Source organism: Lynx rufus, unplaced genomic scaffold (genome assembly GCF_022079265.1).
Source record: "Lynx rufus isolate CCGP_SWC_20201006 ecotype Redwood Valley unplaced genomic scaffold, mLynRuf1.p SCAF_6, whole genome shotgun sequence".
Taxonomy (NCBI): domain Eukaryota; kingdom Metazoa; phylum Chordata; class Mammalia; order Carnivora; family Felidae; genus Lynx; species Lynx rufus.
The window spans coordinates 56,567,196-56,587,278 of record NW_025814878.1 but is presented as its reverse complement, the minus strand read 5'-3'; the positions used below and the strand labels follow the sequence as shown (position 1 = coordinate 56,587,278).

Sequence of the window (20,083 nt, the reverse complement as noted above, 5' to 3'; positions counted from 1 at the left end):
AATGATGACAGGCCCCAGAATTAAAACCTTCCTTCTCCCCCTACTCATAGCTTCCCTTTGGGACTATCAGGACTAATATCATAACACATTTTATCCCTAGAACATCTTTCATCCACAGACCTTAACTTCCATATGACTCTGTAGGTAATGTTACTTTTCTCCATATCATTGATTGATATATCTTTTCTTTATTCTTTTACTTCCTGGGGTACCTGGGTGGCTCAGTGGTTTAGCCACCAACTCTTGATTTGGGCTCAGATCATGATCTCATGGTTGTGGGATCGAGCCCCATTGGGCTCTGTGCTGACAGCACAGGGCCTGCTTGGGATCTCTCTGCCCTTCCCCGCCCCCTCAAAATAAACTTTAAAATGTCTATTTCCTTACTTCTTAGATTTCTGTCTCTTGTGTTCAGTGCTGTATTTCCAAATGCGTACCACACAGAAGGTATTCAAAAAATAATCAAATTATTGAACAAATGAAAGATGGTCTATTGCTTTCATCATAATCTCAAAGAGTTTCATAACCCAAAAATGTTTAAATTCAAAATAGGCAAACAAAATATATCCTAATAAATTTTGCTGTCTAAATAATCCAAACATTTTGAGAAACATATGAAAGGATCAAGACCCACCCTTGGTAAATACTGAAATTAGAGTGAAAGTGACCTATAATAAGATTTTGTTCTGAAATAATTTCTAAAATAGGAAGGATTTTTTTTTAATTTTAATATTTATTTATTTTTGAGAGAGAGAGAGAGAGAGAGAGAGAGAGAGAGAGGGAGAGACGGAGCAAGTGGGGGAGGGGCAGAGAGAGAGGGAGACACAGAATCCAAAACAGGCTCTAGGCTCTGAGCTGTCAGTACAGAGTCCAACGCGGGGCTCGAACTCACAGACCGCGAGATCATGACCTGAGCTGAAGTCGGACGCTCAACTGACTGAGCCACCCAGGCGTCCCGTAGGAAGGATATTTTGAATATAGCTAAGTTAGCAAATACACTGCTGATAAATAAAATTTTATCGATAATGTGCACTGCAAAAACTCCAGGACCAATTGTGAAACATAAAGAATTTAATATTTATTATGCATTTTTATAAAGTAACATCAAAATAATGCTCAATAAGTTACATAGTTATTTTCTAAAAACACCGCAAAAAAAAGTATAGATAAAACACTAGGAATGCTATATAACCAGCATTACTCAAAATTAAAAATATAGCCAACTATCTTTTAAACAAATTTGAATTGATTTCTACATGAACCAAAATATTTTCATATCTAAAAATAGTCTTTCTTAATGCACTAGATAATATCTAAAGGCTCAATTTTATTGCACATAACGTATTTAGTTTAGGCTTATTTGATCAGGTAGCATGCAGGCAAGTCATGAATATGAATTTAGAAAAAGTAGGCAGAATGTTATTTTGTACTATAAAAATTAGATGAAGGTGATACATTCTACAGCTTAATCTTCAGGAAATTTTATTCAGCTATTGTTTAAAATTACTGGCTAACTTCATCACACATGTGAGCTAAGAGCTGTCATATTTGGTAAGTTTTGTTGGAACATTCAAAACAAGAAAACAGGAATCAACTACTCTTAGGACTGACACCAACTACTACTCTTCCTGCCACCCAGAAAGGTGGGTTTTCACATCTGTTTTAAAACATTAAATAACAAAATCTTAAATACAGACATATATTTGGTTACATCAAAAATATTCACATAATTGGCACATAATCAAAATTTTACCATTTTAAGCAGGAAAAACCAGGGGAAACTGGGGTTAGACATACCCTGTAAACCATTTTCTAAATAGAGCTAATGAAATTTCTGTTTTACATCTGACACTCATTTGGCCAAACACTATGGTAGTTGTTTTGAGACTCTGTAAACATTTCTCACTTATTTGTATGGTGTCCTGAGGTCATCTAGAAACTACTGTTATTACAGTAGCTTTACAATTCAGTAACCCTGCAGATGTGCATTCAGAATCTTCAGAATAAACATGTAGGCCCATGTGTAACTTAACATACTTTCTCTATTACAAATCTGTCTTTAGGAAATTCTTAGGTATCAAAATAAAATTTATTTGGTTACCAGAAGACCCTGAAAAATATTCATGAACTCTAGGCCATAAAAAAATAGGTTTCAGACTTAGCGCTTTTACCATGAAATGAAAATAAAGTATCGTCTTTGCATGTTACTTCTGGAATAATGTCTAAAACATACAGAGGCCTCTCCATTTTAAAACGTTAAAATAGTGTCAGCACAGTGCCTGATCCATAGCAGGTGTTCAAAAAATACCTACTTAATGATTAAACGTGAAGTTAAGCATAAAAACTACTACAGCACCTGAGTACCCAGGTAATATTCTGAAGCTACAATGTATCTCAATGAAAAGTCAGTCTTTACTGGTACTCAGAATAAAGCTCAATAGGTCTCCTCTTTGATAAATACAGCACTGGTGCATTTCCTGGCATCCTATTAACAAAAAGAGGACAAGGCACTTTCCCTGATTCTTGCCCTCGGCTATCATTTACCATCTCTGACTCGGCTATGTAAGGGATGAAACCAACAAGCAACAAAAAAGAATGCTCTTGTTTCTTTCCTATCCTTTTCTCTTCCTTTCTATCTTTCTTTCCTTCTTTCTTTCTCTCCTTTTCTCTTGTCTATCTCTCTATCAATGAAACAAGAAGCTAGTGACCACCTAATGGAAAACATATGCCTCATAATGGTATCTTTACTTTTGGGGGAAGGGATAGTAATTGTCATTACCAGTATGGCTAACTTGAATAAAGAGATTTAACACATATTTTCCACAAAAAAATTCACTGCTCTGGTACTGAAAACTTCAATGTTAACGGATTACGATTAAACATAAAACTCTGTTTAATTTAGACAGTATAAACTGATTTTTACAGGACACAACCTAAGTTTGCAGATTAATTCATAAAGCTATATTTCTCCATCATTTCAAGTTAAAAATCAAGAAAATACTACTACTGGAATTTCAATGCCCAAAAAATAGAATTTGTGCAATGACATTTTTAAGCTCTGAGTTTTGTATATTATTACCATCTTTAACACTAATCACAGTTCCACTCATTTACATATGAAAAGGCAGCACCGGTGAACTTGATAATGTTCTATATACTTAAATGTTAAGAAGGGGCAGAGGCTTGGTTAAATATTTCCACACATAATCTACAGCTACTATTCCTATCCTTCCTTCCCAAGAGGAGAGTGAACTAGAACTAGGCACTTAGCCAGTAGCTGCCCGTAGTATGATTTGTTGGCACTAATAATTAGGATGCTTGAACCATGCAGTTATGTATTTTGATTCAGTAATGTCAGACCCGAGTGGCCATTACTTTTTAAAATCTTAAGTCTAATAAGTAATAGTAATATTTTCATGCCAAGTTTTGACAGCTTAATAACTTGTATTCTGGGGTGGAGGGTGAACCACCACATTTTTGCTATTATTTATTTAAAATCTGAAATGCCAACTTTATACCCCATTACAATAAAAGCTAACCTCACTTGAATTTATTAATGATGTTTGTTGAAGACAAAGAAAAGTATCTCAAACCCAACACCACGATTAATACTTACTGACCTACAGAACTAGAAAATGTATTATATTCCCCTGTCAAGTATAATGACAATGTAATTCTCTATCATTTACAAATATAATTTGGTAATTTATATTTCAAAAGCATCCAATGATCCCATATGGATTAAAAACTTCTATTTACCAATTCTGCATGTTACAATGATCAATTACATTTTGACCTTGGCTAATTATATGCAAATTTTCCTTAACTCCATCATGAATAGGCTGCAAATAATATGTTGATATCTTTCAATATTTTCAATAAGCTAATCAAGAATTTATTTGTAAACCCCTATTACTGAAGCTACTGTGGGATCTTTAAATGGTTGAACCACATAAAATAAGACAAGGTCACTATGCCTACTGTGTAAGTGTATGTTATAGCAATGTTTCCCACATAGTGGTATACATTCACGGCTCGACAGCCCTGAGGTGATTTTCAGTGGAGTGCTACATGAATGAACAATTTTTCTTCAGTAGTTATGTATTTATTTGAATGCTTATTAGAAAAAACAAAACTAGCACATAGAATGTGGAATACGCTCAAAACAAGGCTATGTTTAAAAATGTAACGCTAAATAATAAGGTTAAAAATAACCAGTAAACAGTACATACAGATGAAATGGTATGTGACTAACATTTGGTAAACACTGTTTTAAGGAACAATTTGATTGGCCAGCATTATTTCTGAATTCTCAGAGTAATAAGCCACATTATAAGGGGGTTTCCTCTAATACTGCAGATTCTGGTTTTTTTCCAGGACAAATTTTTCTTTAAAAACATGTGTTCACATTTATTTTAAGAATATACATATGAAAGCACTGAGTAAATTTAATTTACTTTAAAAGGATTTGCCAGAAATGGTAAAAATCTCCAAGGGCATTTGAGGGACATGCTAATCCTACAGAAAAGACTACAAAGGCACATTGCATATTATGTTATCATTGCAGCATTTGAACAAAAGTGATCTAAATAATCATTACCATTAATTGTTAACAAATAATTATAATATTCTTTCATAAAAAAGAAGGTATGCTTGTGCACTAAGTGCTCTTGATTCTGGAACCACTTGCACGTAAGTGTCACTAACATGGACCCATTGGTCTGCCGATTCACTGTCAGGTTCTTTCAAATCTAACGAAACAAAAAGAAGTATCATTTTACAATAAGTATGTTTTTGTTCTACATTCTAAACAACAACACATTCATCACACAAACTGTATTTACCTAACGCTAGATCTTATTGTGTACGTTTCTTCTTGTGTTAAACATCTTCCAAAATGAACTTTCAAAGTATTAATATAGTATCACTTCACTTTAAATATCTAGTGAAATATTAAACTTTTAGATATTTATTTGCTCAAGGAAAAGAATCATTCTCACTGAAATAGAAAGAAAGAAAAAACAAAACAAAACAAAGAAAGTTTGCTGATCCATAAGCAAAGCCTGCAAATTTTCAACCCCAACTCTATTCTGAGGACCTGGTAGGTCTTCAAAATCTTTTGGTGTTGTGTTGTGTTAAATAAAATGCCACTACACACAATGACTTAACACCCTGAAGAAGGGTACAGTCTTAGGATATTTAAAGTTCTGTAAGATTATCTAAGTACTGTTAAAGATATTCCTCACCTAACTTTAACAAAGCGAATCCACTGGAGGTAATCCATGAAACAAAGAATAAAATTCATTTGTTTTTAAGAACAACGTAAACTTAGGATGGCATACCAGGTACATTTTTCTTTCCAGTGATATGCTCCAATAATTTCCTGGAGGGTGCTCTCACTTTCACATAAGCCGTGTAGTGACCTCCTCTCATTGAGCCACTGTGTTCCACTACGCCATAGAGACCATAGAGAACTTTATCTCCCACATTTACATTCTTTTAGACAAAGAAAAAACTGAAATTAGTAATATCTAGTGAAATATTATAAAAAGGAAAATTAAGTCAAATGTATATCCTGCTTAAACTTAGGAAAATGCATTGTTAAAACTACAAAGAGATATGTTTCCACATGTATTAGATTGGCAAAATGCAAAAGTCTGACAACATTCTCTGTTGGCTGGGCTGTGAGGAAAAGAGCTCTCATACACATTGCATGTGGAACGCAAAGGGGTACAACCTCTATGCAGATGTATTTCCTGTAATCTAGTGAAATCACAAAGGCATTACTCTTGGATTTATCAGTCCTCTTAAAGGTTTCTATCTCACAAGCATGTAGGAAAAACATAAAAAGATATGTTACTGACTAATCATTATTTTGACTATTAACTGCAGGAATATTTGTAATACCAAAAAACTGGAAGAGCACCTGGATGGCTCAGTCGGTTAAGCACCCAACTTGATTTCAGCTCAGGTCATGATCTCACTGTTTTGGGATCAAGCCCCATGTTGGGCTCCATGCTAGCTCAGCAGGGAGGCTGCTTAAGATTCTCTCTCTCCCTCTGCCCCTCTCCCCTGCTCACTCGCTCTCTAAAAAGATATTTGCCTTTAAAACAAAACAAAACAAAACAAAACCGGAGACATGAGGATATAATGCACAGTATAGGGAATATAGTTAATAACACGATAACAACTTTGTACGGTGACAGAAGGTAGCTAGATTTATTGTGATCACTTTGTAAAGTTGAACCACTAAATTATATACCTGAAAATAATGTAATATTGTATGTCAACTACACTTCGATTAAAAATAAACTGGGGGACTCCTGGGTGGCTCAGTCAGTTAAGCATCGGACTCTTGATTTCACCTCAGGTCATGATCTCACAGTTGGTGAGATCGAGCCTGGCCTTGGGTTCGGGCTCACTGACAGTGTGAAGCCTGCTTGGGATTCTCTCCTCTCTTTCTGCCCCTCCCCTTGCTCTCTCTTTCAAACAAAGACTTAAATAAAAGTAAACTAGAATAAACCCAAATAAATGGGTCCCCATTAAATTGGGGACCGGCTGAATAAATTATGATGCAGTGACACAACAGTGCTACGTTGCTTGAAAAATGCAATGCAGACTATCTCAAAAAACTGCTATGAAATAATCTCCGGGATATGTTAATAAGGTAGAAAAGGGCACTTGGGTGGGTCAGTTAAGTGTCTGACTTCGGCTCAGGTCATGATCTCACAGTTTCTGAGTTCGAGCCCCGCATCAGGCTCTGTACTGACAGCTCAGAGCCTGGAGCCTGCTTCAGATTATGTGTCTTCCTCTCTCTCTCTGCCCCTTTCCTGCTCATGCTGTACCTCTCTCTGTCTCTATTTCTCTCTCAAAAAATAAATAAATGTTAAAGCTAGGTCCCAGACTATTTGGGAATACTCATTAAAAAAAATAATAATAAGGTAGAGAAAAGGACACATATCATAAGCTGTGATTATTTAAGACTGAAGGTGCACATATACATACCTATCTGCTTATATTTTTAAAAATTACGGAAGAATAAATAATTTTTAAATGGTTATCTATAAAGAGAGGGAAGAAACAAGTGGAATGAACATGGAGAAAAGCTATCCTTGTTTGAATTTACCTTGTTTTATACATTGATCTGACTTTGGAATTATGTATTTTATGTAATGATTAAAAAAATTTTTTTTAATTTAAGTTAAAATTTAAAAGCAATCCCTAAAATGAAAATTTAAAAATTCAACAAGTGAATAATATATTCCAGTTGGCAGCATAATCATTTAGAGAGAAACCACCAGAGTCACGTCAAACGAGGAGCCAACTTGAAGTGGCTTTCAGTAGCCAATTATGGAACAATTAAACTAATACATTAGGCCACGAATAAAAAGGGAGGAAGGGAGGAAAGAATGGCCTAATAATTTTAAGCATATTATTTGCAAGTCAATTAAACATCTTAATAACATACTAACCTTACAAGTAGCAGAACAGAATGGTGCCAAATCAAGAATAAGTGGAAAATCGACATGTCTGTTTACTTTTCGAAGATTCAAGCCAGCCTTAAAAAGACCAAAAGAACAATTTTTTAATGCAACAAACTTAATTCATCTACATCACTATTTGTTAATAAAACCAAAAGAGGAATGCTAGAAGTCAGTTTTTTTAATAGCTATGAAAACTTGACTAATGAATAGTCCAAGACCTATAGATCAGTTTTGGACTAGTCACTAGTCTATAAATACTTCCTTTTGAGGGCATGAATTCTTTCTGTAAGTTCCTAAATTGAGATGCAAATACCAAATATAAAATAACTGTGGTATATCATGAAATTAGCGTCTAAGATCTGACATGCCTCTATCTTGCTCACACAGAGTAACTGCACATAGATACTCTTCATTAAAGGCATTCTGATACAATGAGACATGATACACCTGCTTGTGTTCTCCATGGACATTTCATTTCCCCCGAGTTTCTACAATCCTGGCTGTAGAAAATCAAGAATTTAATCTTTCAGTGGATATAGATGGGGGTGTAGAGAAAAATTTCTTCCTGCCCACCTGTAGACCACCTGAAATGTTGCAGATACATAATCAAAGCTCCTAATCTTTTCCCTTGAGATTTTTTTCACGGGTTTCATACTTAGAAAATCATCCACCCAGGGGTCAGGTTAATATTCATTTAAGTTTTCTTCTGGTCTTCTGATGATTTGTTTTATACAGTTAAATATTTATCTGAAAATAGTATTGATATATGGTATAGAGGGAAGCTTTATATTTTTATTTCAGCTATTTTCCCTAAATCCGTTATTGAATAATCCACCCCCCCCCCCGGGGTGCCTGGCTGGTTCAGTCGGAAGAGCATGTGACTCTTAATTTCCGGGTCGTGAGTTCGAGCCCCATACTGGGTGTAGAGATTACTTACAAATAAACTTAAAAGAAATAATCCACCTGCTTCCCAACTGATTTGAGATTCTTCCTTTACCATAACAAAAAAGCTTTAAATAGTACTCATGTTTTATTTGACAATTTTGACCATACCGTTTTAATTACCATAGTTTCATTTTTAAATTGATATCAAAAAAACTACCCATTCTAACTTTTCCTAAACTGTTTTGCATTTTAACTTATTTATTCTTTCAGAGAAACTTTAAAATCATTATATCAAATGCAAAACAAAACAAGACAAGGCATTGGATTAAAACTTACAGAGAAAAACCTGACACATTAAAAGATTTAGGCTCCCTCTCACTACAGAGTCCCTACAGAGGTGAGATCTGCCTTGCAGTCCTTTTTGCATTTAGTCCAAGCCCACTCACCCCTACCATTAGGATCATGAGAGTTCAGAGAGCTATGTGTACGTGGCTATTTCCCTGCTTCTAATGATTCTTAATAAATCCTATTTTTCATTCTCTCCCTCTCTCTCTCTCTCTCTCTCTCTCTCTCACACACACACACACACACACTCCCTTAGCTTCCTACCACATAAACTGCCAAATACAGTATTATGAATTAAACAATTTTAATTAGAAAAGTCTTGTAAACTATTATCACTGAAAAAGCAGGTAAATCCCATATGACAAATTTTGAACTAAATAAATTACTGTCTAATCCTTGATAACAATTTACATGATGTAGAAGGGCTCTGGGAAACATATGATAAAATTACTACAGTGCTACTATAGGGTCTTTTACCTGATGGAATCTTTTAAGATGGAGAATTAGGTTTGCTGGAATAGCAGAAATGAGCAATTGCTTCCTGGCATTAGTATAAACCCCTTCTGCTTTCTTTTCTGTATAAAATATAATAATTTATTTATAAAATTCCATTTTATACATCATGTACCATATAATATAGTAAACATTTATAAAGGAGCATCCTACCATAATTTTGAAAACATGAAAAAAGAAATTAGACTCTGGTTACAGCATATCTCCATATTCCTTTCCAGAACTCCACTTAAACAAAAGGGATTTTTTTTTTAAAAGCACACACTTACAAGGACAAAAGATAGGGGAAGTGACACTTGCAACAAAATTTGGGGAGCTGGGAAGCAGATGGACTAGTAGTGACTTATGTCAAAGCCCTCCAGCCAAAGACCACCAAAAACACACCTAGAGTTAAAAAAAAAAAAAAAGGGTCATTACTCATTGCAGAAAAAGGAGATCACATATCATGGGAACCACAGGGCATTTCAGTAAGAGGTTGTTAGACAGTACTTGGGATAGGATTTGAATACGGCCAACAGCATATTTAACGTGGATTAACATAAATTGGTACTTCTTCCTTCTCCCATCTAGACATTTCTTTAATTATTAGTGTATTAAGCATGTCTTTATTCTGATACTTTGACACGTGGGGCCTTGCTGACACCAGAGGGAAGGATTCCGACAGAGCTAGAGAATTCCTAGACATAATAAACAATGTAAGAGTACCTTTCATACAAACCAATCCAAAGCCCATACCCAACCACCTCCTTTATTGGGCTCTGATACTCTAGGCCACTATCCACCTGGCCTAATCACACTAGGGCCAAGTACTACATAAGTGGAGACAGCTCCAATGCCCCAGAGCCCACTGAAATTATTGAAAACTAGTCAATCAGTTCTAAGCCTGTAGATCCTACCTTGCTGATTCCAATACCCTCCTTGGAAACTACAATAAAGGCTGTTGTCCATGTCTTCTCTCGCTCCTTCCGCCTCCTGACCACCCTGCTATTTCCCCATGGGGCCTGCCTGCCACAGCTTAGTGTGCTCGCTCCTCTTCAGAACTGTACGTAACAAACTATCTCTTCAGTGGCAACTGTCTCCGGATCTGTTGGCCTCACCATCCCTGAGTAATTATAAAACCTGCATTTTGAAACAGACTAGTCACTAAGAATCAGAGTATTCTCTCCATTTAATCATGGCTAGAGATGCACTAAAAAATTATTTGACAAGTCTTTTTCCACTTTTCTCTCATCAACTAAACACATCTATTGCTAGCTTTGTAACATACAATTACTTAAAATCATCAAATTCATATCTTATGATAGGACTCCATACTAGATTGGTGTGATTTGTAAAGCACATTAATCTCACTAGTGATACAACTGTCTGTTCTAGGGAAATTTTTTCCGGAAAGATTTCAGAGAGCCAGTCCCCTGAAATGAGATTCTATGGATTTGCATTTTTCAAGGCAGAGATGGGTACTTCCTGTCCAATTTATTTCAACAAAAATCTATTTAGAAGTCCAGTCACAGTCTTCAGTGCTGAGGTACGACTATGAAAAAGAATCCCCGCCTCCAAGAAACTTAAGTATGGAGACAAGTTTCTTAGTTTCCTTTATTTGGGATCTATAACCCACCTTTATTTGGGATGATAGTCACTGACTATCATATAACCCATGAATACTAAGAAAAACAAAAACCTAAATATTTACCTGCAGAAATGGTTTCCTTTTGGTACTTCTGTTTCTTTTCAGTACAATTCTCACATAGAAGCTTGTTATTCCCCATTAGTAATTCCATAGATGTAAACTGGTAGAGACAGGACTGAACTGAGCATTCTTTAGAAGTAGTTATATAGCTCTGAGAAAGGGAAAGAAAAGCCTTTTGGGGGCTAGGAGACAACACATGCTTCTCCTGTGATGAACACAAATTATTTGGAACATCGGGTGGCTTATTTTCTCTGTCAAGATCTCTATCTCCAGTTACAGTGCTGCTCAAATACAGTTCAGAAATAGCTTCAGCCACTCCCTCGTCACCACTGCCAGTCTCCTTGGTGAGTGGCCGCTGGGGAAGGGGTCCATTTTTGTGCGCACAGCATCCACTTCTAGACCTCAACAGGACAGCCTGCTGAGAAGTACTTTCCGATTCTGAAGCCTCACTGTCAGCATCAGCACTACTTTCGGAAGGGCTGGCTTCTTTTTCGCTGCCATCAGTAGGGCTTTCGGCCAGAGCTGCCTCAGTACTCACGACGCCTGCACACACTGAGGAATCTCCACTCATCCCAGGGTTTTCATATTCTCGGCATATGACGGCCACTCTATCTTCTCCAGATGGTAATTTTCTTACACATTTTCTGCCGTGAACTAGTTGATTCTGTAAGTTGACAGTGTTTTCAGAGAAAAGAATCTTGTGACCTTACTGAAAATAAATGCCAGTAAGTCTTATTTATGCCTTCCGCAATTATCAGATACTTTTTCTCGTACCTCTGAAATCCATTTCCTAAATCTACCTGAACTACAATCGATAAAAGATACAATAACAAATCGTTCTAATTTAGAAATGCATCCTTATATAAGAAGCCCACAATAGCAGTTACTTATCTGTGGAGAAAGAAACAGAACTTTTGTAGAACAGGGCTGTGAGGGAGGCTTTTTTATTATAAACCTTTGTATATACTCTCTGTAGTCTTGCCACTTCAAGAGTCTTCTAACAGAAAAACCTAAATGTGATAATATATCAATTTGCCGAGTTAGTACAAATCATATTGCATTAAAAAAGTTTTTTAAAAAAATGAAGTGCAAATTTAGATTGATTTCTTTATATTTTTATGAGGTAGGGGAGCCTGAGTGGCTCAGTCAGTTAAACATCAAGACTTTGGCTCAAGTCATGACCTTGTAGTTTGTGAGTTTAAGCCCCATGTCGGGCTCTCTACTGTCATCATGGAGCATGCTTCAGATCCTCTAACCCCCCTCTCTCTGTCCCTCTTCTGCTCACGCTATCTCAAAAATAAATAAAAAGCATGTAATAATAAATAAATTTTTAGGAGATAATTCAACAACCAGATATGTTCCTGGTAAAATAGAGGATCTAGACAATGGTGATTGGTGACTGGTGACATCAAAGATTACACTTCAAACATAATGTACATCTTCTTTTTTTTAAATATATTTTTTAATTTTTTTTAATGTTTATTCATTTTCGAGAGAGAGAGCGTGAGCAGTGGAGGGGCAGGGAGAGAGGGAGACACAGAATCCAAAGCAGGCTCCAAGCTCTGAGCTGTCAGCACAGGGCCTGATGCAGGGCTTGAACACACGAACTGTGAGATCATGACAGCTGAGCTGAAGTTGGAGGCTTAACCAACTGAGCCACTCAGGGAACCTATATGTTCATCTTCTTGATGGAAGGATACACCACCAGTTAAATTTTTTCTTGCCAAAAATCAAATAAACAATAAAACTTGAGCCTAATTAGGCCTTTAGATAAAAATGCCTTAGAGAGGAAATAAAGGAAACAGAGGAACCTGTTAAAACCATGGGAATGCAATAGCAAAACAAATTACTATTGAATGTGGGAATGTGAGAAACTGCTAAAAAAGAAAAAAGAAAAAAAAAAGACCCGATTTCTTCCACAAATATATTGCAAAGCAAGGGAAAAAAGGAGGGGGAAATCTATAATTAAAAGGGACCTCAGAGACATGCGATTAAGAGATGGCAATCAACTGCAATCTATAGATATTTTTTTAGATCCTAAATTAAAGCACACCTTAAAAAGCAAAAACAAAATGAAGTATTTTATGAGACAACTGCAGACATTTAAATAATGACTGGATGTCGGTACTATTAAGAAATTACTAATATTTTTAGATACGATAATGTACTGCAAGTACATCTTTAAAAATAGTATTCATGTTTTTTTAAGTTTATTTATTTATTTTTGAGACAGATACAGAGAGAGTGAGCAGGGAAGGGGCAAAGAGAAAGGGAGAGAGAGAATCCCAAGCAGGCTCTGCACTGTCAGCATGGAACCCAATGTGGGGCTCAAACTCACAAACTGAGAGATCATGACCAGAGCCAAAACCATGAGTCAGATGCCTCCCCGACTGAGGCACCCAGGCGCCCCCCCAAGATAGTATTCATCTTTTAGAGATATATGTTGAAGTATACACTATATGGGTATTATTTCAAAATAATTGGAGATGGAGAGGGTGAGAATGTGGTATATATGCAGACATGATTAGCCATGATTTGAGAACTATGAATCTGGGAAATAGGTACATGGAAGTTTATTATACTATCTTGTCTACTTTTGTATATTTTTGAAACTGTTCTTATGGAAAAGTTTTAAAAATAGATGTCTCATAAATGCATATAATCTTACCTTATCTTTAGATGAAGACTGGTTCTTGGTGGCTCTGGGTTGCTGAACATTTTCTATAGTAACAGTGTCACTGTACTGACCAGTATCTGTTGCCTGTAAACTTCTACATTTATTCATTCTTCCCAAAAGTACAGGTTTTGAAACCTATATAGATGCCATGTACATAACACAAAACTTCTTTAGCAAATAAAGTCTGGATATCAACTACTTTTTAAAGTTTCTAACTCATTTGAAATAATTTCCTTAACATTAATTCTCAAAATATAAAACATATTGGTTTGAATTCTTTGAGAATAAGAACTATATATCATATTTCATGCATAAATACACAAACCTTAGTATCAAATGTACTATGTGAACTCCATTATTATATATAAAAAATGACTCTCAGATAATGTGATAATATGCTCAACAAATGTCTTTTTTTTTTCTTTTAAAGATTTTATCTTTAAATAAACTCTACAACCAATGTGGGGCTTGAAGTCACAACCCCAAGATCGAGGGTCACATGCCCTACGGCCAGCCACGTGCCCCAACAAATGTCTAAATATATGAATGAATACATGCTCTCTACCAAAGACTCATTAGTAAGTTGTTTTCTCCTTACCCTTTCTTCTATTATAGGAAGTGAAATATCAATAAAAGGATCTTTCACTGTGGAGATCTTAAAAAGAAAACATATTGAGACATTCGGTTAGAATTCTAATACAGACAATGTAGTTTTTATAAAGTCTTTAAAGACTCAAACTTCCCAGGCAATATAATTTCAAGTTAAAAAACATCCCTGAAATAAACTGTGATTTAATTGGGCATAGCAGCACATATTGTTAGTCAAAACAAGATACCCCAACACTTCAATAAATGCAATTCAGTTGAATTTTATAATATTGCCAATATGACTAACCTATAATATTTAAAGTAACTTCAAAGTAAACTGTGTTTAATAAAACTGATTAACTAAAGATATACACATATTTTTGGTGAAATTGTGCCATAACACAAATCAAATACAAACATTTAAAAGAAAAAAAATTAAGCCATGAAGAAAAAAGCCAGAGAGCTTGACTGCATTTTGTAGATTTTTTAGGATAATTCTGTTTAAAAACACTCTCTAGTTTGTGATAGAGAAATCAACTTCTATGCTGAATATACTAGAAATGTAAGTAATATCATGTTGACAAATTCTGTGCTTCAATATGACAGGCTAGAAGGAGATGTAACATATAATACTGATTTTATAAGACTAGAGAGAAAAGAAAAGTACCCCATTATCTGAGACAGGAAAACTATTTTATGATCAAAATGTAACAAAAGTTTACACCTAACATACTCTAAACCATATGCTTTCAGACATATTTGTTATCAAGTAATTGAAAACCCATAAAAACTTTTATGTGTTTAAAGTTGTTGTTAAAGTACAGATGGCATTCAAAATAAAAATGATCATTAAATTCAAATATGAGCGCTTACTTTAAAAAAAATTTCAACAAGTTATATAAACGTAAATTTTAAATAAAATGTGGTACATCTCCCTGTTACGTTATTGCATTATTTCTATTAGAATTACAGTTTAGTGTAATGCACAGTTATATAACATAGTTACTCCCTTCCCAGAAGTTTCTCTTTCATTGTAATGCAAACAAGTAGCTAACGCGTTCCAAGACATTCGCGTTCCAAGACATTCAAACAGGCTAAAAGAACTTCACAGGTTTATCAAGAGGAAAAATAACACTTAAAAAAAATTATAAATTATGTTCCTTTCTGGGAGTGAAGGATATATTGTAAAGACTTTCAAAAACTGTTATGTAGTCATCTGTCACAAATAAAAATAAATGCTGATGATTATATGTGAAAGAGAACAATAAAAATTATATGATTGTAATCTATTCCATGTTGAAGTGAATTCCAAAGCACCTACATTTGCACATTCTTCACACATGACTGTGCTAGTTAATTCACCAATAAAGATCCGATCTATGAAGTTCATTTTCACACCTTCTCTTCCATATGCTGCAAAAATAATACTTTTTAATGCAAAAAATGTCAACCACCAACCTAACAATGTAACATGCTTTTTTTTCTGTTGATTCAAAAGACATCTGAATAAGACAGATGACCAGCATCACATTAGTAATATATTTACTGTATGATGTTATAATGTCTTTCTCCTTTACAATTCTATAGAGAAAAATTTGACTATCATAGTCTCCAAGAAATAATAAACTATTGTTAAATTTGAGGCAAAACAAGTAAAGCAATAACCAGTGTTCATACCATACCTCAACTGTTCCCATTAAGCCCTTTAAAGCCTCTGCCTAACATAGAGGTAGACAGAGGATGAGAAAGAAGATTATGCGTTCAGGGTTACAAACGCCTGGACCATAACTATGGAAACGATACAGTAGACAAGTAAACACAGCATAGTGTAAAGAATTAACCTCGGCAATTAATAACTGTTATATATATAAACTGCTCAGTTATATATAAAAAAAGATAAAATTATTCCGTTTGGGAAATATTCATTAATCAAAGAAAATTATGCCTATGATTTCCTTCAAAATAATCAGGGGTTGGGAGAACATAGATAAAACATAATATACCACACATTCAATATAGTTTAAGAGGGAGGGTGATGGGTATATGAGGTTTCATCATACTATTCTCTCTACTTTAATAGAAGTTTGAAACTCTCCATAGTTAATCATGATGAAAAAATATATTAACAAGCCTCACTCCTCTTTCAAACTTCTATCCTTTTTGGATGTCTAACTTCAAATTTCATACAAACGTTTAAAATCATTTTAAAACATTATTTGAAGCACTGAATGACAGAGTCAACTTATAGCTAGATATATCAATAAACATTTATTAATATGATAACCATTTAGAAGTTATGGTAAACTAAGATGATTCATTAAGAAAACTGTACAAAGGGGGCACCTGGGTGGCTTCGTCAGTTAAGTGTCTGACTTCAGCTTAGGTCATGATCTCATAGTTCATGAGCTAAGCCCTCAATCAGGCTCTCTGCTCTCAGCACAGAGCCTGCTTCAGATCTTCTCTCTCCCTCTCTCTACCCCTACCCCGCTCAGGCTCTCTTTCTCTCAAAAATAAATAAAACCATTTAAAAAAGAAAGAAAGAAAAAATTGTACAGGGGATTGAAAATGGAGAGGCGCCTGGGTGGCTTGGTCGGTTAAGCGTCCGACTTCGGCTCAGGTCATGATCTCACGGTCCGTGAGTTCGAGCCCCGCATTGGGCTCTGTGCTGACAGCTCAGAGCCTGGAGCCTGTTTCAGATTCTGTGTCTCCCTCTCTCTCTACCCCTCCCCTGTTCATGCTCTGTCTCTCTCTGTCTCAAAAATAAATAAATGTTAAAAAAAAAAATTAAAAAAAAAAAAGAAAATGGAAAAGATTATACAAATGGAAAGAAAAACTGAGCAGTTATTCTCAACATGCACTAGATGGCACTATCTCAAACAAACAAACAAACAAAACCAAAGCATACTTGAGAATCCACGTTAAAAAATCTTGAACGTTCCACGTGAAACTAATGTAACATTGTGTGTCAACTATACTTCAATTAAAAAACAAATCTTGAACCCTAACTGCACACAGTTTGGGCATGTACAATCACAATGTGTGTATATTTATGAATTATAGACATGCACTATGTACAAATACTACTACAAAAAATAGAAGTTAGAATAGAGAATCAACAAAATACAAATAATATTTTTCAACATCTTCTAAAAATGATGACTTAATAATACCATTAGTTAATATCTGAAGGCAGAATATACAGTTAGGACAAATTGCTTGTAACATGACATATAAGCCCACACTTAAATACTGATAATTAAATGATTAGCTTTGGTTAGATAATCACTGGTTTTGCTAATACTTTGGCTGATGAAGAGTCGACACTAGAAGTAAAGTGGACTTGTATGCTTGAGTCAGTATTCTCTTCAATAAATGGATTCCTTGCAGGAATCTTTGGAACACTTATGCATTTTGACCAGTTAAAACTATGTAATATCTACAAATCCACTTAATGCAAGCATAGGTCAACTGCAAAATGATACAATATGATGAAAGTGAACTTCCAAGTGAGTTTGCTACTTTCAACCACCTTTCAAGTCTCCCTTAGGATACCTCAAATAAGGTCATCAGTGCCAATCTATACATCTGATCATTAGTTTTAGTTTTTAAAGTTCACATGGATGCATTCTAACATTTTCTTTCTATGACCCACTAGACTATCTCACAGACACTGGAGTGAGTACACTCTCTTTTAAGGCCACTACTTTATAGAATTACTTCACATAATGCTCAGTTCTCTTTCCCCTAAAAAGAAACTTAAATTTTTCTTCAGGGAGAAAGTTTTAACAGTAAAAAAATTGACATACCTTTGACCTTTTTTTTAGTATCATCATCAGCAGTTTTAGTAGTTGGGTTGTTAAATGCTTTTAGGATGCCAGCTTGTATTCTCTATAAAACAAATAAGAATTTAATAATCTATACTTAAACATACTCTTATAGGTTAGGAGTAAGTTTTCCCTCTTTTCCTTTCTTTTTCCCACTCCACCACTCCATACCTAAAATGATGTATCATTTTAATCAGGACAAAAGTAACAAAGAGACTACGTGAAATTTCTTATCTATTGAAGAAACTCTTAACATATAAGAAGCTATTAAACTGGTCACTATGACATTCATGTATATTATTTTATTTATATACCTATATGAGCAAAGTCCAGAACATCAAATAATCTCCACAGCAAAATTACCTCAGATCTTGATTAGTTATCATTTTATTTGAATTCAGTTGTCAATAATGATTATTAGTATTAAAGTCTTTAGCAGCTCTTAGGAAATGGCAACATTTATGTTTCCATATCTCTGTGTATGTTTAAGGAAAGATCCAATGTCACAGAGAACTCTCAGAATGAAATAAAACCAGATTCCAAGAATAAAGATTTATTTGAGCTAATAAATTATCTTTTACGCTAATTATGTCCCTACTCAGCATATGAATTTAATCTTCTCTAATTCACATTTTAAAAGTATGGGGAGGGGCGCCTGAGTGGCTCAGGTGGTTAAGTGTCCGACTTCGGCTCAGGTCATGATCTCATGGTTTGTGGGTTTGAGCCCTGCTTGGACTCTGTGCTGACAGCTCGGAGCCTGGGGCCTGCTTTGGATTCTGTGTCTTCCTTTCTCTCTACCCCTCCCCTGCTCACGCTCTGTTTCTTTCTCTCTCTCAAAAATAATTAAACATTAAAAAAAAAAAAATTAAAAGTACGATGAGAGGAAAGCTGGTTAATTATCCTTCAGAAGATTTTTTTTTTTTTAAGTAAAGTCTTAATCATAGGTTTTCATATTTGAAGCCACTGTTTGACCTGGACTTCCTGGCATGAAAATGATACCTAATTCTGCTATTTAAAAAATCATTATATCAAAGAGAAACGAAATTCAAACTGCAGACTTACCAGAGAATAAAAATATTACATATCAGAATCCAGATACTTTCCACTGTTCAGAAGAAAATTCACAGACTTAAATACTTAAATCAATTAAAAAGAATAACAAATGGATTAAGCAGCCAACTCACAAATTTGGAAAAAACTGAACACCTTTTAAATACAGAAAGGAGAGTGGCACAGTCGGTTGAGCGTCCAACTCTTGGCCTCGGCTCAGGTCATGATCTCATGGTTTGTGCTATTGAGCCCCACATCAGGCTCCACATTGACAGCATGAAGCTGCTTGGGATTCTCTCTTCCTCTGTCTCCACCCCTCCCCTGCTTGTGTGCTCACTCTCTCAGTCTCTGTCTCAAAGTAAATAAATAAACTTAAAAAAAAAAAAGGAGAAAAACACACACACACCACCACCAAACGAGAGCATAAACAAGAAAGACAACAAACCTCACAGGCAACAACAGGGCCAACACATAAGAGAGGCAAGAGAGGGGTGCCTGGGGGACTCAGTTGGTTAAGCAGCAGACTCGTGATTTTGTTGTAGGATGGAGCCCCATGACAGGCTCCGTGCTGATGGCTCTGAGACTGGGATTCTCTCTCTGCCATTCTACCCCGCTTGCACTCACTCTCTCTCTCTCTCACCCAAAATAAATAAACAAACAAGAGAGGCAAGAGAATTCACAGGAGCACGGTTAGACAGAATTCTAGAATTATGCTTATACATCAAGTGTGGAAGACAACAAATCCAAACAGAAGCCATGAGACTTAGGAAGACAGACATATTGTCAACATCAAGATCCCCTCGGCTATTGCACCATGCTTCAAGTCTGAGAACAGAATACATGGGGAATGAGCTGCGAATGTCCTTATTCTCCACCCCGTGCTGTTCTGTGGATCAGCAGAGGATACACACTACCCCCAGAGTTGTTCTGCTCTGACCTATTCCTGAGAGCAAAGAGGTGGGCCATGACGAACTCAGACACAGAAAATACAGAGCAGCCTCTAACCTTTCTGGAAGACATCTAGCACCTGGTC

The 20,083-nt window shown here is 35.5% G+C and overlaps 1 protein-coding gene across 2 annotated transcripts in view; it reads right to left on the bottom strand.

The window, feature by feature from the left end:
- Positions 1–1,053: 1,053 nt before the first annotated feature.
- USP45 (ubiquitin specific peptidase 45) overlaps positions 1,054–20,083 on the bottom strand; it is a 74,073-nt gene continuing 55,043 nt past the window's right edge. The window contains exons 9-17 of one of the 2 annotated variants that reach the window (XM_047102486.1): positions 17,983–18,064; positions 15,498–15,589; positions 14,187–14,243; positions 13,580–13,723; positions 10,915–11,575; positions 9,189–9,286; positions 7,470–7,556; positions 5,340–5,493; positions 1,054–4,748 (exon numbers count right to left, since the gene is read on the bottom strand). In XM_047102486.1, coding sequence (XP_046958442.1) covers positions 4,618–4,748; positions 5,340–5,493; positions 7,470–7,556; positions 9,189–9,286; positions 10,915–11,575; positions 13,580–13,723; positions 14,187–14,243; positions 15,498–15,589; positions 17,983–18,064 — 1,506 coding nt within the window. In that variant the 3' untranslated portion in view covers positions 1,054–4,617. Of the gene's footprint in view, positions 4,749–5,339; positions 5,494–7,469; positions 7,557–9,188; positions 9,287–9,493; positions 9,609–10,914; positions 11,576–13,579; positions 13,724–14,186; positions 14,244–15,497; positions 15,590–17,982; positions 18,065–20,083 lie in introns of those variants that run through there. The other variant, XR_006966220.1, reaches the window with a different exon arrangement.